This window comes from Tympanuchus pallidicinctus, unplaced genomic scaffold, assembly GCF_026119805.1.
Source record: "Tympanuchus pallidicinctus isolate F22 unplaced genomic scaffold, pur_lepc_1.0 scaffold2, whole genome shotgun sequence".
NCBI classification, from domain to species: Eukaryota; Metazoa; Chordata; class Aves; order Galliformes; family Phasianidae; genus Tympanuchus; species Tympanuchus pallidicinctus.
The window spans coordinates 52,699,601-52,716,984 of record NW_026294721.1 but is presented as its reverse complement, the minus strand read 5'-3'; the positions used below and the strand labels follow the sequence as shown (position 1 = coordinate 52,716,984).

Sequence of the window (17,384 nt, the reverse complement as noted above, 5' to 3'; positions counted from 1 at the left end):
GCTTGAAAGTAGCTCAAAAGATTTTGCTGATGGTTTTGCCAAAAATAAACAAAAAATTAAATAGTTACTAGTCTGAAATGCATGGCCTTTTAATCTTTATGGTTGACACTATACAAACCTATATTTGTTTGAAATAAAATTGCTGAGGCAATTTTTATCAGTTAAGAATCAGTTTAAAGAATAACACTTACAGGAGTTCTCGATGCATGAAGGTGCAAGTTCTGTTTAAATGGCTGCTGTGTATAAAGAAGATATCATAGCAATTTGATGCTCTAAGAATAAATAAATATTTCAAATTCTAACTCATTTTCTCCCATCTTTTCTCCTATTGAAATGGCTACAGGGGACTCCAGCATCCCAGAAACTCCTGAAGCTGAGAGAACGAAGGAGCTGTCTTACTTCAACCATCGAAGAGGGGTACATTTCCTAGATGTGTCTTCAGACAGTGAAGATGAAGTACCAAGAAAAGTCAGTGCTTCGAAAGAAAACAAGGCTCCAAAGAAAGATGTTATTTTAATGTAAGGTTTAATCTAGTAATGTTTATGCAAATTGATGCAGTGTTTCTCAGTTGTAATGTTGAATTCAAAATAATATGCTAAATTCTCGCTTTACAGTTTGCAGTTTACCCTGCCCTATCTAAGCTTTACTGGATTTCCAAGTAAGGGGACTCCAACACCTAAGTGACTTCTCTGAAGACACGGTTTATGAGTGAGGAATTTCATGATATGGAATGATACTTGTGGTTATTATTTGTTCACACATTTGCACCTCTTATATTCTTTTGATGGCACTTGAAAGCTTACCCTTATAAGTGCTAGCTTTTTATTTTAAAATATATTGAAGTTTTAGTTGTTTTTTTAATGAAACTGTAGTGGAGTGGGAAGGTGAACACTGCTTCAACACACAGTATAAGAATTTTTTATCTTGATTTGTGTGCAGTGCTGTTCAAATGGAGTTACGCTGCTTCTGGGATCAAATAGTTTTGGAAGCAGTGCAATAGGTTTTGTGTGGTGAGGAGCAGAATGTAATAAGCCTTGCAGGATCCAGCTTGCAGCTTGCTGTTTCTACGCTGCAGATTGGTTACATGGTGAGAGAGGCAGGAAGACACCAAACCATCTCCTAGTGGGATTGGTCTGTGTCTGTGTCCTGGTTTTAGCTGGGACAGAGATGATTTTCTTCATGGTGTCTGTCGTGATGCTATGCTTTGGCTCTGGGAGAAAAAACACACTGATAACACAGGGATGTTTTTGTAGTTTCTAAGCAGCACGGCACAGAGCCAAGGATTTTTCAGTTTTTTATCTTCTTCTACTGTCCTGCTAATGAGAGGGACTGAGGGGGCACAAAGAGCTGGGAGGAGTCAGAACCAGGACAGTTGGCCTGAACTGGCCAATGGGATATTCCATCCCATATGGCGTCATGGGAAAAAACAAATAAACAAACAAACAAAAAACAAACAATAAAAACCAACCTGGGGAGTTGGCTTTTGGGGGCAGCTTCTGCTTGGGGTCTGTCTGGGTGTCAGTGTGTGCTGAGCAATTCTGTATCACTTGTTTTGTAATTATATATTATTTCTCTCTTCCTTTTCTGTCTTAGTAAATTGTTTTTATCTCAACTCATCAATCTCACATTTTTTTTTTCTCTCTCTCCAGTTCTCTCCCCCATCCCATCAGAGGGGTGGGAGGTTGAAGGGAGTGTGGTCAAAAGGCGTGGAAGCGTTTAGCTGCCTGCAGGGTTAAACGATAAGAAATACTATGAGAGGATGTGGTTCATATCTGAACATGTGCCACAGAATCTGACATGAGCCACATCCTCTCATAGTCTTTCTTATTCCTTTGTAGCTGCTTATGTTCAGTGCACAAGGTATCTCAGTGCTTAACGCTTCATCAGGGCTTATTGTCTCATGTGCTAATCAATGTATACTGAATCCACTGAGCTATCTCACAAGTGGCATTGTGCTAATAGATTGGACTCAAGACCATGGCAGGAGTTAGCTATCTGGGCTTTGCTGGAAAAACAGACAAAAACATGATAGAGTGATTAAATGAGCATTTCTTCGTGGTTTTGAATAATGTGATTAAGAAGAGATTATGTGTGCACTCTGGCTTTGTTGATGAGTATCTCGATGTTAATCCTGGATAAGAAAAGATGGAGTCATTAATTTTACTATGTCAATTTCAATTGGTGTTCTTTTTATATGCAGTTTATAAGGGAACTTTCAAGACAGGAATATGTGAAATGTGCTAATGAATTTCAATATGCCATTTTTCTGAGGCTTTTTAAAGTTTATGCTGATTTGACCTTTGAAGCTTATGGCTAGACTGATGGTTTGAATTTGAGTTATTCTTTGTTATGACCATTTTTCCTATGACAGGTTTTTGGTGGTATAAGTGCATGAGTAGTATATTACTATTATTTGCAAAATTGTAATGCAGTTTGCCTATTGCAACCACTAACGGAAGATATAGCCACAAAAATGTTTTATGTGCTTACTGGTTGGCAGCTTTTTAAGATAATGCATATTTTAGAATAAGCTAACCTTTGATAACATTAATTACAGCTCATGTGATCCTGTTTGTTTGCTTTTTACAATGACACTCCGGTAGAATAAATATAAGAAACAGCAATTTTAATACTTTCTCTGCCCCTCGTACATCATAGCTCAGAAGACTCATCAGAGGATGACCCGCCTGTGTATCAGCTACAGCAGGCGGCTTACATGAGCAATGGGGACCAACTAGTTGACTTGCAGGAAGATACAGAGGAAGACATCAGAAATGCAAAGCTACAAACACTGAAGGAACTTTTTCCTCAGAGGAGTGACAAGGATTTGTTACAAGTAATAATTCTCTGTTGTTTTTATTTATTTTGATAACTATTTTGCAGGCAGCATTCCTATACTCTGGGTGTTACAACAGAGAAGAGCCTTGATTCTTATTAGCAAAAGCGTGTATGAAAGTATTTGTTTTAGGGGAACAACAACGATGGACGTTGATTTCAATTTTTTTGTTGTTGAACTGCACGTATGTATAAGAATATTTGTTAAAAAAACAAAAACAATTCAACATTGAATTCTAGGGTATAGTAAATTTCTCTATTTATTTTATATTGACGTTCAACCTTATTATAACAATCTTGATTGGTAGCTACTGATAACATTTGGAATGCAGTTAACTGAGTGAGTGCAGAACTAATGAAATTATTGTTTTCATATTCAATAGCTGAAACACTTCCCTCTTGCTTTCTTTAGCTTTAATACTCAAAGCCCTTAAAATGAAAGTGAGGTAAAAAGAGTAAGTTTGAAATTATAATAATTTCTTATGATTGTGCTGCCATATAAAGCTGAGATACTCTTGGCTATTTTCCAACATACATCACAAATTTATCATGGTATTACAATAACTTATTACATTGTACTGCACTGAAGATAATTTTACTGTATCTTCAGGAATGTTACCTCTTAGGGCTGATATTTTTTCAATAACTTTAGTTTTCAAAGCCAAATGTGTTTAAATTAATCTGTCAGTTTTCCTAGTTGAAATGTCATTTAAAAAATACAGATTTTTTTTTTTTTTCCTTTTTCTGGATCAAGTTTTAAGTTTAGGCCTGAGGAAGAAATAGGGGATTGCAAATTTCGCTTTGGGTTTTATGTACTTTTTTTCTCTTGAAGAAATTAGGCTGCAAATATCCAGAGCGTATGGTGTTAGAATTACCACATAGAATGTATTTAAAGCACAGGTTGATCATGATTCACTGTAGCTTGGAAACTAATTAGAAATGACACTTATATGGTGTGTCTGATGCAGTTTTGTGGCTTCAGTGAGGACTAACTTAATGAGTGGTTTTAACTATGTAGTGGTTTGTAGTGGTGTTATCTATTCTCAGGAGAGCATAAGATAGCTCTTTGTATCGAGAACTTTGTAGTACAGAATGGCTGTGCAAGCTTTTTTCCGTGTAACTACAACAGTCTTGAGGGAAGATGGAATAGTGGGCAAATCTATTGTTTGTTCATGAAGGATCTGGGTCAGCTTGTCCTGACAAACCCTACATGACTGGTGAATGTTGCTAAAGAAAAACTGTGGGCAATACCTATTCTAAACCTTTTAAAATAGCTATTATAGTAAAATTATAGGGCATTGTTTACAAATGTGAATAGATGCATGGGAATCAGGTTTCCTTATTCATAGGGTTTTTGTGTGTTTGTAACCGTTAAACCATTTGCTTCTGGTGAAGTTGTGACGCTTGGAAAAAGCAGCACTTACAAGTCTCAACATTCAATTAATTTGTAGAAATTATATATTCTGAAATTAGAGGTTCATGGAGGAACAATCTAGAGTTGCAAGGATGATAACCTTTTGGAGGCATGATTTAAATTTCATGTGCATAATCTTAAAAAGTCAGCATTATGACACAACAGCATGTACAAACTTACCAACTTGAGCTATTGATCGTTTTAGATCATCTGACTTTGTAATAGTAACAATGAAGGGGTTTTGGAAAAAGCAGTTCAAGCAAACCTGCATGGCATATTTGTGAAATAGGAAGGATGGGAGGTGAGGCAGTAATAAATGAGATTTAAAAACCTACTGGAAAACGGTTTAAATAAGATATTTCCAAATACAGCTGATATAGTTGTACTCAATATACATAAAATTTAGTGACCTGTAAGTGTTGGCTTTAGATTTTACAATGCATGTCTTTTTGATGTGTGTTTTTGTGTAAGTTTTTTTGGCTTTTATTTGTCCAAATATATTTCAGTCCTGCTTGTTTATAATTGTTTTTCTCTGTTCAAATGGATTAAATCTTATCACTTAGCAGCTGATTTTTTTTTTCAGTTGGTAAAATCAACATGCTCCATGGATGAAGCGATAGCTGCTTGTTTGAAATTCGATGATGAAGGTACCTTGTTTTTTTTTTTTAAAGCAGGGGGAGGAGGAACACTTTAGAGACTACAGCCAAATTAGTAAATAAAGTTGCCAAGTAAACTTGAGGGGAGTGCAGGGGGTAGTATTTGCAAAGTGGTAAAACATGCATTAGAAGTATTCTGTTTGTTTATTGTAATAGCACAGAACTGAAACTACAGACTTTACAGTGGGAAACGAGAAGTGGATATACAGCAAAATTCAAAGATAGAACAAAAGTTTTGTTTTTTCTTCTATGTAGATCAGGATTGCTGGTTGAAGACTGGTGTCCTTAATGATTTTTGTTGTTACTGATGGCTTCCTTCTTTACTTAGAAGTTGAGGTGGACTGTAATAGGTTAGAGATAGTAGTTCTAAATGTTGCACGTGAGAAATCTGATGTGAAGAATTATGCTGGAGTAAGTAACTATTTCTAACTTATGTCAAATCTTGTGTCAAGCTCTGTTACTGTTATCGTAGTGATTTCTGTACTTGTAATTCTGAGTAAGAACTGTTGGTCTTAAACACTAGACAAATTCTGTATCAGAACATCCCCCAAGCTGTGTTTTGAGCCCTCAGCTTGCTTAGGGCATTCTTTTTCTGCATCTGAACTTGTGCAGCCTCATGATGATATCAAAAAACCCCAAGATGTGGAAATGCTTAGAAAGCAGTAAGTATGTGTTATCACTTCACGCTTCAGGTTTCTCTCTTTGACATCACTTAAGTCCAGCGCTGCTTTTAATCTCGCTTGGTTTTTGTTTTATGTAATGAATGTGTCTTTTCATGACGTATCCTATGGATTTGGAAATTGTCTCTAGGAAGCTTGTGCTGAGGAGAACACAGTCGTACTTCATTTATAATATAGATGGTTTTTGATTTATAGTATAAAAATGATAATAGTTCTTCCTGTTGTACTTGCCATGTTTTCATCTTCAGATATTTGTATACACTTCCCAGGATTTTTAACAGCTATCGTAGAACACTTTAATTTCTGGTATCTAGGCTCTCCCTTCTGGCCTTTTTTGTATTCTAAAATTATCCGGAGTTGGAAAGGACCCACAAGGATCATCAAGTCCAACATGTTTGTGTTAGTCTGTGTGCTGCTTCACATGCTGTCAATGTGAAAGCCCACAGAAGAATCTTGGCAACAAAATTCTCTTCAATCACAGCTGTTATATAAAAATATTTAGTTAAGAATGAGCATGTCTGAAAATGATGGTATAAATCATCTCATTTTGGATACAATTTTTTTTTTTTTTTAAGTGGAGACGCTATTGAACATCTGCTTATCCATGTCGATTTATGATTTACTTGTTACGAAGTGTTGACTGGATGAGAAGTGAAGGACAAGATCAAGTCCAGGCCCCTTGCACTCTGCTTCCATTTTGATGATGATTCATGTCTAGCAGTCACAGGGCTTCTTTATCCCCTCAGTTCTATGCTTCCTTAGCCTAAGAAGCAATTGTTATTTGTGCGTAGCTTGCAAAGTGAATCTCTTCAGGAAATTATTTTTCAGTTGTAGATGTGTTAGTTTTGGAAGTCCACAGAAGGATTTCTACGTAATTTTATGTGAATGAATTCCTGAGGTCATGGTTATTCAGATCCTCCACTGTGGCTTAATTGTCACTCAAATTGCTCTGAATCAGTTTTATATATTTATTTTTCCTCCGGAGACCAATGGTCATTCAGCTATTTACTTCAAAGGAGGATGGTCTTAGAAATACTCTAATGTGGGGTCTGTGTGCTTTTAGGGCTGAGAGGATTGCATGGGTCCCTGTTTGTGGCTGCAGTTAATCAGTTTGAATACAGTTCTGATTAATCGTAAACAGTTATAACTCCTTAAATTGTTAGTGTTTTACACAACAGCAACCTGACAGCCCCTAGCCTTGATATAAGACAAGGCTAAGATGCATTTGTGTCTTGAGCTACTAGTGTTTTTTTTTCCTGGCTACATTGTTTAAATGAAGGACAGAGAAGTGAAATGCATTGTTCTCTGAATGCTGAAGGAGAGCCATCTTCTTGTCCACCAGCATGTTTGCAGGATTCTTTTTGAGCTGTGCATCTTCTGTATATCTGTATTGATCTACAGAACACATATGCTTTGGAAAATCTCACTAGTAGGTACCTTGATCTTGCTAGGTACTTCATTTACTGACGATTCAGTTACTGCTGATGTTTCTTTGAGAATGGTAATTTGTTTAGTCTATATACCATGTCTCTCTTTCTCATCAGAGAGAGTGAATGAGTCTATTAGAAAAGTATTTTCATACAAAAAAGTGTGTTAGTACAAATAAGTAGGTATTTTGTTTTTCACAACTGAAACTATTTTGACATTTCAGATAGTCTTAAGGGTTTGAGGGTTTGAAAGCAAGTTTGCTGTGTGTGTGTGTGTGTGTGTGTGTGTGTGTGTGTGTGTGAGATCAGCTCTGCTTGTTTGCTGACTGTCCTTTGGCTGTCTGGGAGGTGGGAGGGGAGGTTTGCTGCAGATGCTGATGTAAGACATCAGAGCTCTGTTGGTAATCTTCCAAAAAGGTTGACTGCCAGTAATAAATCAGATCATCAACTAGGAATATTTAAAATATTTTGGGCTATAGTAAAAAGGGAGCATTCATCTAGGAACAGTTGTTGCTTCAACCCAAGCTAATGTGGAGAAACAGCAATAATGTGTTTTTTAACTTTATGAGCTGTGCACAATGGCAACTGAAAATGCACCTGACTGGACAGATCTTAATGCTAAGATGATAATCTCTGATAATCACCCAGACCCAAAGATATTCAGAAAGTTCTGACTCACGTGAGCTAGTCATAGGTAATTTAATGCTCATTGATAATTAGTTATCTCTGACTTACTATGCATAGTTTACTTTCAAAGGCTTTGATTTAATGTTGAAAACTTCTTGATAATAACCTTTCTGGTGAACATCTGAGCCAAAAATCAGTCATCAGCTCTTCCAGATGGGGAGTGATGTAAATATTCTAACTCTAACTCACAGTTGGATTTTAGCCTTGGTTAGGTACTAACTTTCCAATAGCATACAGCTTAAATAGGATTATCTTCTGTTGTGAAAACTACTCCTGCTTAAAAGACAGCAAGCGTCTTTATTCAACTCCCGCATAACATGCTTTGCAATTAAAAGGAAAAAAGCAAACGCAAGTCGAAGCAGCTTGTTTAACTGCTAAAGTACTGCAGAAAATGTAAGGATACATAAATGTGTGAATAAATACATTTTTAGTAGTTGCTTTGCTTGGTATTTCTGAATATGTATGGACTGTAGTAAGAAACGATTACGGAAGAATAGTAAAAATATGCTGTTAACAAGTAACTACTACAGCAGTTGTTTGAATGATCCTACTTATATATGATAGTAATTGAAAGTAATACTTACAATGAAAGTAATTTCCTTTTTTTTTTTTTTTACCTCCATTTTAAAGCTGCCTCTCGTAAAAGGAGACTAAATGATTCTCATATAAATGGCAAAGAGAGTGATAAGCATATGACAAAAAAGCCAAAAGCTGATTATGTAAGTATTGTTTGTTCTGTTTGAGCGCTATGAAGTAAGTGGAGCTGCCTGACTTTTATCACTGACAGTTGTGGCATGAAGTTGCTAAGTGTTACCAGAAAATCCTATCAAATTCAAATCTGGCCTTCTGGATGAGTTTTCTGCTTCATTGTTTTTGGTGATGCCAAAAATTACTTGTTTTAATCTTCAGTGTATGTGCATTGCTGTTGCTTTTGTGGTTGAACTTGATGACAAGCAGCAGTATGTGCCAATTCTTGTGAACATCAGTGAGAGTTTAAAACTATAAGGCAGCTTGCCTCATCAGATCATTCCTTATTTTTCCTCAAATAGGTAGAGTTCAATATCTGGTGTTACTGTTGCCCTATGTTATAGGAGTGATTGAATCATAGAATCATTTTGGTTAGGAAAGAACGATGGCTTATGGAGAAGAGTGAATTGGTTATGTTAAAAGGAATGGTTACTTTGAGATGTGCTTGTAAATAGGAACTGTGTAAATGATCCTGGCACATTCAGTTTGGTATTACAATCCAACAGTACTATCATTAGACCATTGATGCATTGCTGGAAAACATGGGAAAATATTTGAGAATGGGGATTTTACATTACAGACTAAAGGCTGTATGAAGAATGAACAATTATGTCTGCATTGAAATGTAACTAAATTTTGTCTTCCATCAGAATAAAACAGAGAGGTCCAATTTTTGTGCTGACCATAGCTCTACCCTTACTGATACTGTAGGTTCAATGAGGGTAGGAACTATGTCCTCTGTCACCTGGAGTAATTTTGAGTGATCTGGTTTATGTTCTTCCAGCAGATAGTGTAATTCAGCTAAGTAAATATGTATCAGACATGTTGGCATCTCTGCTGTAGGTATGTAGATTGGTAAACACTTTGCATTCATGGAAGACACTTGCATAATTCTTTGTGCTGAGTACAAAACAGAACGGATTGTGGCATAACAGAAGCTTTGGCACTTGTTCATAAGGAGCCTCCCTTTTATTTCCCATTTTACAGTAGCTGTTAGTGTAGCTAATATAGATGAAAACATATTGCCAGGTTTTTGTGTGACTTAATGGCTCTGGTACACAGTTTTTGTAAATTGGTTTTTATATATAGATCTTCATATAACACTCCAATTGACACATCTATAGATTCTGGTAGGTTAAATACAGCAGTCATTTAAGATAATTTACTAACTGTGTACCTCTTGAATGTTAATACTATTGCCTCCTGCCTTAAGTATCACGCGGAATCACTGCAGACTATAACTTGCATTTTAAAGAAATGCAAGCTATGTGCTTTAAGTTATTTATGTTTTGGTGTGCAGCTTCTCATGGTACATGCTAACTAAGTAAAGAATGCCAGTCTGTCGTGACCAGAGACTTTCTACACTCTTGAAAGTTTTAGCCTTGAGTATTGTTTATATATGAGAAATCATTTCTGCAATTTGGATTTGCCTTAAGTGCTTTATTTGTTTAGAGTGGCTTGTTAAAGGTAAGCAGTATTGGTTCAGTTTGATTTTCCTCTTTTGTTTGTTTGTTTGTTTGTTTTACATAGCTGGATGGGTCAAAGTCTGAAATACAGTGGGAGAAGCAAGAGATGCTTGTAGAGAAGCTGCAAAACACATTCCCTAGCATGGATAAGGAGGTGAGTTTGTCTCCTGGTGGCAAATCAGCTTTTGATATCTGAAGAACACTGTATCTGTTCTTGAAGTCCTAATGAAACAATCCTTACACCAGCCGCACTTTCAGAAGGAGCCTGGGGTAGGAAGGTCTTCACTGTTCCTGCTTTTGGAGTGTATTTTGCCCTGAAGTGAGAGCAGCTGGAGATAATGAAGGCTAAATGGTACTTTTTGTCTTAGTATTTTGGTCCTGCTGGCAAGCCTGGCTTGCTTGTTCCTAGCCTTCCAAAAAAATGGAGTGCAGGTCTGTATAAACTGAGGGTATAAAAGTAAACCAAAAGGCTTTCTACTTTTGATTTCTTCTCTTTTGAATCCTCACACTTAGTGGGGTTGGGGGTGGTTATTTGACTTCTGCAATTGAAAGTAAGTGTTAGTGCCTCAATGTCACTATATATAGAATTCCAATATCTGGTTACCTTACCATAAAGCAAAATTTCTTGTTTTCTAGGAACTGAGAGATGTACTTCGGGAACATAACTGGGTGCTTCATGAAGCACGAGAGGCCCTGAGAGTTTTTGCAGGAGGCAGTGATGGTAAAGACAGATTTATAATCCATTTTATCCCAAGATAAAGCAAACAGGCTTGCACTGTAAATCTTTCCTCATGTCCAGCAGTAATGACCCTGGCTGCACTACATCTTGAAACTTGAATTAATATTTGAAAATAGTACTGCGGGGAGGAGAGTAGAGGTAAAAGAAGGAAACTGGATATTTCTCTACTTTACAGTATATATATATATATATATATTTTAACCTTTTTCTCTATAGATGTAGAGATTAGTATCTTTGCCTTGCTAATATAGACTTACTTATGAGTTTGCAATTTTCTATATCATAAAATATATTCTGAAATGTATTAAAGCTGTCAGTTGTTCCCATCCTGCTTGCTTGCTTTTTCTTTTAACTTGAGTAATTTGTTAATCAGTAATGGCCAATACTTGCATCTTTTTAAAATATACTGTAGTGTAAAAATGTATATGTATATATATATGTAAAATAATTATATTAATTGTTATTTAAATAATAATTATATTGTTAAAATAAAATAATACATGTATTAAATAATTTAAACCATTAAATTATTTAACACATACCAGCTTTTATTACTTATTACAATGCATACCAGTTCATTAATTGTGGTGCAGAGCAAAATCTATAACCCCAGGAAGATCTGTGCATGAGACCTTAAATACTATTTATTGAGTTGATAACTTCGGTGTTACACAGCTGTCAGAAATGCTATATCAGCTCCTTCAGTATTCTTGGGATTAGAATTGTATTCTTAATTCTATTCTTAATTCTTAAGAGGAGGGAGTGCTATCAGCATGCAAAAGTTGGTTCCTTACCTTCTCAATAAAGAGAAGAAAAAGCTTGGGGATTGGAGTGACTAAGTAGAAAGCTGGCACTGGGCAGGAGAGAATGCAGTGCATGTGACATGCAAAGAGGGGGGGAAGCCCACAGAATACAAATCCTTCTGAAAATGTTTTCTTAGAGCTAAATAATTTGTATTTTAGTTCAAGTTAGTAGAGTTCTTGCAGTTGACAATATGTTGTTCTTCCAGTTTTTTTTACCAGTTGTGTGTTTTTGTCTTATCCCATCTTTAATGCTGTACTGAGGTGCAATAAAATGGAAAAGAATTTATACTTCTGTGTATGAAAGTAGGCTTGTTTACTGAACTTAGCAGAACTCATTTATTGGCAGTTGGGCAGAGTGGGACCAGTGTCTCATTCCAGCAGTATTACCAGAACTCTTAAACTTGTAGAAGGCTGCTACTTTTCTGAAAGTGTGGTCAAGCACTGGAGTGGGCTGCCCAGGGAGGTGGTGGAGTCACTGACCCTGGAGACTTCAAGAAATGTTTGGATTTTGTGTTGAGGGACATGGTTTAGTGAGTGCTATTAGTGATAGGTGGATGGTTGGGCTGGATGATCTGGAAGGTCTTTTCCAACCTTGGTAATTCTGTGACTCTTACCTCACAGCTTCTGCAGCTCACATGTATGACGCCTACTTGCTCATTCTAAGATAGTTTTAAAAAAACAGTTATAATATTTGAGCAGTGTAAAAATTAAGTGTTCACCCAATCATAGTTGATATTGTTCATGTTTCAAACAGGATGGAATGGTATTTACTGCTGTTTTTCTTCTTTTGGTAAGACTTCTTGTTGAGGCATTGTGTGTTGATATGAAACACAGTTCTAATATTTTAATGCAAAATGTTATTTTGGAAGAACATGGGAGTTTTTATTTGCCCTTAACAAATACATACTGACTTGTTGCCTTCTCTATATCACATCTGTAGGTGTGGAATATCCTTCCCAAAGTGAAGTTTCTGACTGGACCAAAGTCTCTGCAAATAGCAGAAGTGATAAGAAGAAAGTGCAGCAGAAACGGAAATTTTCTGGGAAAGAGCAGAACTGCCTTAGGAAAAAGCATAAAGCCAAAGCAAATGTTTGGAGCACTAAAACAGAAGTACAGGACTCAGAGGATGAGTCAGCTGCTGAAGATGGTGGTAGCTCTCTTGACGAGGACTATGGCAGTGGCGATGAAGTGGTAGAAGGTGTATACAAAAATAAAATCCTAGGCTTCCTGCAAGATGCTTCTCCATCTGAACTCACTATGATTCCCCAGTGTTCTGAGAAAAAGGTTCAGAAGATAATAGCGCTCCGGCCCTTTAATAGTTGGGAAGCCCTGGTAAGTCTGCATTCTTGTTTTAACATCCCCAGCATGCCTAGAGTCAAGGTGTCTTAGGTCTAGAGAGGCATAGATGGGTGGCCTTAGCCTGATTAGGCTAAAATGCTATGTTCATTGTAAGCCAATAGCATTTCAAACAGTGTCATATGACCTAATTTTGAATGAATTAAGGGGTGATTTTGCTGAAAAACTCAAGCTGATTGGCTGACATTACTGCCACTCACTTTTTAGCATAGAAACTTGGTTGATTTCACTGCAGTAGGAGAAATAAGAGCTTTCATTTAGGAAGGAGGTGTTTACTAGCCTGTTCTGAGCTGCTTTAGCTGAAAACCCATGAAGAAGACAAGAATGTGGCAGAACTTTTACTGCAGCCTCCTCAAGGGTAGTTCCATTACTTAAGATACCAGCATGATTATTTTTAGTCTCATACAAGAAGCAGTTGTCGTCTCTCTTCTGCTCTTTTTTTTTTTTCATTCTACTGCAGCTTAGTTTCTAGCATGGTTTTGCTGGCTAAGCAGTGCAGCCATTTTTTTTTAGTGGGGGAAACTGCGGTGTTTTTGTTAATAAAGGTAAAGCATCAGAAGGATAAACCACAATCCACTAAAGAAGGGAAAGCAGTAGCGCTTGGTAAGTAGATTATCTATTGTCACTGGGATGTTACTTTGAAATGTTTCCCATGGGCTGCTTGTTGCCTTCACCTTTCATGCATTTCAGTTAACTGCAAGACATCAGACCAGATAGAAGCAGTGTTTTAATAAGAAATCCAGAGTGCTTTACAGCAGACTGTCTTGGTTAAGTTATTAGTGCTTTGGATTTTAAGGCAATAACTCTGTGTAGGCCCTCTTAAAGAGTAACTGATATGGTTATTTTTCATCAGTAAGTGTTCTGAAACCATCCCTATCGATGTATAAAGATGTGCTTGTGTATTATTTTAAGAATAGAATGTGATTTCATCAATATTCCTAAAACAATAACGTATTATTTGCTGCATAAACCGTCTTACCACAAAACGGTAAGAGTTGATAAAGAAACTTTTAAGAAAACAAAATCATGTTTGTACGTTGTATTGCAAAAGGGGGAGATAAGAGAAGGATCTTTGGAAAAAAAAAGAGAGGCACAGATATTTTGCAAAAGAAATCCGTTTTGCCTCAAGCCTTTGGCTTCTTACAGAACATCTGTCATATGGCAATTCCTTTCAAAACTTGTTGGGTTTTGCCTGAGCTTAATTCTTTGCAGAAATATTTGCTACAGGGCTGTTCTCTTTTTCTCTGTGTAAAATATTTAACAGAAAAACTGTATGGGCCTGTTTGTGTTCAAAATCTTTTTTTCCTAAAGGTTGCTGCTGTCAGCAGCTGCGTGTTTATGTAGTATTGTGAATACTTGCCTGGAGTAGAAATGATTTGCAGCAGATTTTAGCAGATGTTTAATGTCAGTGTTACTTAATTTTTTATAATGATCCAGTAGCACAGTGGCCCAGCATTTTTTTCTCTCCTACATGCTAATGGAGTGGTAGAATAATGTAGAGAGTTGGTTGTTTTAGTGTTTAAAGAAATTGGTTTATTTTTAAGAGTTTTTTTTTTTTTTTTTCCTTTAATATGAAGGTACCTGAAGCTTTTACTTTTGTAACAACAACTAGATGATGTTACTTTTCTTCAGGAGAACTGAGAAAGATCTTAGAGCTCTCAGCTGAGGTGAAGATAGATGGTATTAACAGGAAAGCCTACCTCTCCATAAATTAAATGGCTTCTTCCAGGAAAACTTAAAATAAAATACCATTTTCTTTCTAGAAAAAATTTTTAAGTTGCACTAAGACTGTTACTTATTCAGATGGTTTTAAAGTTTTCAGATGGATTTCAATGTTATAAAATCGCTGAAAATTCTTGGAATTGCTTAACTGTGTTTTTGAGTGGATTTTGAAAGCAGACGTTTAACTTGATTTGGTGACACTGCTTGGGTATTTCCTTGGGAATTTAGCTATCTGCTTCTTCATTTGTAGATCAGTTGCTCTTTGGACAAGTACTTGTGACCTCGCGTTGAATACACTATGCACTTAAAGAGAGTAGGTAGGAGCATCATATATTGGGATACACGATCCTAAAAAGCACGTATTTGAGTCTTCTGGTACTTGTCTTCACAAAAGATCACAAGAAGTAGAACCAAGACAAAACATGGATTTATAGTTAAAGGACTGTGAAGCTGAAATTAGTGATGTTGAGGAGCCAGTAGTTGTGCATCTCCTGGAATGAGAATTGGGGGTATAATGCAAGAGAGGCAGATGGGTTATGGGATAGACAAGGTGAATGGCTGTCAACAGCAATAGGACTTGTGGGAACTGGGAGCAAAGAGTGGGAGGAGTATTGAGGAATGTTGGCAGCCACTGGAGCGCTGCTCAGTGTGGCTCCTGTCACGGTAGTATGCTACCGTGTGGTTTACTTTTTTCTTTTTTAAATGGTGGCACTTATGGGCACACAGTGCCTTTCCTCCTCTCCCTTATTCTAAAAAACTTGTTGGTGATGAATTAGTTTGCGTCCTCTTCTCCTAACTGGTCCATATTGGAAACAAAAGCTCTGCTGTTTCCTCAGAAAATAAGTTGTGAACTGCAATTGTGTAACCAAAACACCCATATAGTATCAAGTGTTGGAGTGAGAGAGGGACAAAGAACGTGTCCAAGACTAGTTAAAAAGTCTGGAAAAAGCTGAGCTGAGCCTTTTGAGGGCTTGGTGTTTCTTGTTCTGTCATATACTTGAGTGCTTGAGATGCTGGAACAGGTTGCCCAGTGAGTTTGTGGATGCTCCCTCCCTGGACATGTTCAAGGCCAGGCTGGATGGGGCTTTGAGCAACTTGGTCAATGGGACATGTCCCTGCCTTTAGCAGAGGGGTAGGAACTTGATGATTTTAAGGGTCTTTTCCAACCCAAACAATCTATGATGCATTTTTGTTTTTACCTCTCATTTCTCTCAATCACAGTGGTATTGTTGAGTCACAAAGCAAGCCATCTCTTTTGATATTAATGATCTCATGTGAATTAAATGATGCCTGCATCTTTCAAAAGAAAACAACAACAAGAACAGCAAAAAAAAAAGACAAAACAACACCTGAAGATTCTTAAGGAGTTAATGGAGGTTAAACACAAAACACTATGTGGAAGTATAGGCATAGTGTATATAGTTTGTTTCTCTGTTTTAGTTCTTACTTTCTGCAAAAAGACGGGCTTGTCTATTGCGTTCTGTACACTGCAATACTGGATGAGCTAGGACCCTCTAAGAGATGGGAGCTCCAGCTGTATTGTCATTTTTTTATTCTGCTTGCCTCTACATTTGTAAACTCTTACAAAACTCAAACTAGCAAAAAAAAAAAAAAAAGTATATACAAATCCAGAAATCTTCCACAAGAAGAAACTGAGTGGAAACAGCAGATGTGTGAGGTTAGAAGTAGACACTGCTAAAAATAGAGTTGGGGTTTGTTTATCAAGGATGAGGCAAGGCAGTAAAGTGGAATCCTGAATCACTTCACTTTAAGTGTACTAGAGTGAACTGGAGCAGGCTGTGTCAGCGTGGTGTTACTCGGGCTTTGGCTCGACCCTCCTACAGGATGTTTCTTCAAGAAGATTGTATCTGTGATAGCCTCAGAGTTTTGGACCTCTTTTGAAAAATTCATGCAGTTACAGGACTGAGAGTCTCTGGTAATGCAGAGGCCATCCATGAATCTACTTGTGTTCTAAGTGACAGCACAACTCTGTTTTTCCACATGTAAACCAGTGGCTGGAGCGTTTCTTGTTGTAACTTGGAGATGAATGTTAATGTGCTGACATGAAGTAATTCAACTTTTTTTTAATACAGATGGCTTAATTCTGCACACATTTATTTATAGATTACAGGATTTATGTTTATGCCAACTGAAGCTTTAGGCACCAAAACAAATGTTGAAATTTCCTAATCGCCTATTGAAAATCATGTTCTTTGCAACTCCTTATTAAAGGGTGTCTGCTTTTTTTGCCTGTGTTGACATGTGTGCCTTAGCCTGGTTTAACCTATGACTATTGAAAAACTTTATGGATTTTGTTTAAAATAAGCAAAACCTGAAACAAACAAACAAAAAACCCAGAAACTGTGACTGAGAACTGTCAGCAGAGGGCATCGCTGTCACAGGAGTTTTTTAGAGTCAAACCAAGTACAGTCCAATTTAATTTATTTTGCTTTTTTACTCTGAGGTATTGATCTGTTAACGTATGATAATTCTGTGATCTGTTTTCACTTAAGAAAGGAATTCTAGGAGAATCTGTTTAAGTCTTGGGTTAAATTTAACATCTTTTTCTGAACTTTTATCAGGTACCTACATGGAGATTAAGTCAGATTTCGGAAGAGTGGCACAGCCAAAGATAACTAAAGCTGTTCTGTATTAATCTTTTGTACGCTGTGGGTGGACAGGGACTTGCAGCAGCTACACAAAGCAAAGTGCTTTTGCTCTGTCAATTTTAAGTAAAATTAGGGAGAAACTTGCTGAAAGCATCTGGCAGTACAGCTTTATAAAGCTTTGTGAACAGAAGGATGATAGGTACAATGCTGAGAGTCGTGAATCAGCATTTGATCTTCTGCTTC

General features: G+C 36.9%; 2 protein-coding genes across 4 annotated transcripts in view; one reads left to right on the top strand and one right to left on the bottom strand.

Moving 5' to 3' along the window:
- Positions 1 to 17,384, bottom strand: part of SEC24B (SEC24 homolog B, COPII coat complex component) — a 553,630-nt gene that overhangs the window by 361,706 nt on the left and 174,540 nt on the right. The gene's annotated exons all lie outside the window — the stretch shown is intronic.
- SMARCAD1 (SWI/SNF-related, matrix-associated actin-dependent regulator of chromatin, subfamily a, containing DEAD/H box 1) overlaps positions 1 to 17,384 on the top strand; it is a 44,920-nt gene that overhangs the window by 9,254 nt on the left and 18,282 nt on the right. For all 3 annotated transcript variants that reach the window (XM_052681766.1, XM_052681765.1, XM_052681764.1), the window contains exons 3-9: positions 344 to 518; positions 2,659 to 2,836; positions 4,833 to 4,896; positions 8,330 to 8,418; positions 9,977 to 10,066; positions 10,549 to 10,633; positions 12,395 to 12,786. In XM_052681766.1, coding sequence (XP_052537726.1) covers positions 344 to 518; positions 2,659 to 2,836; positions 4,833 to 4,896; positions 8,330 to 8,418; positions 9,977 to 10,066; positions 10,549 to 10,633; positions 12,395 to 12,786 — 1,073 coding nt within the window. The remainder of the gene's footprint in view (positions 1 to 343; positions 519 to 2,658; positions 2,837 to 4,832; positions 4,897 to 8,329; positions 8,419 to 9,976; positions 10,067 to 10,548; positions 10,634 to 12,394; positions 12,787 to 17,384) is intronic.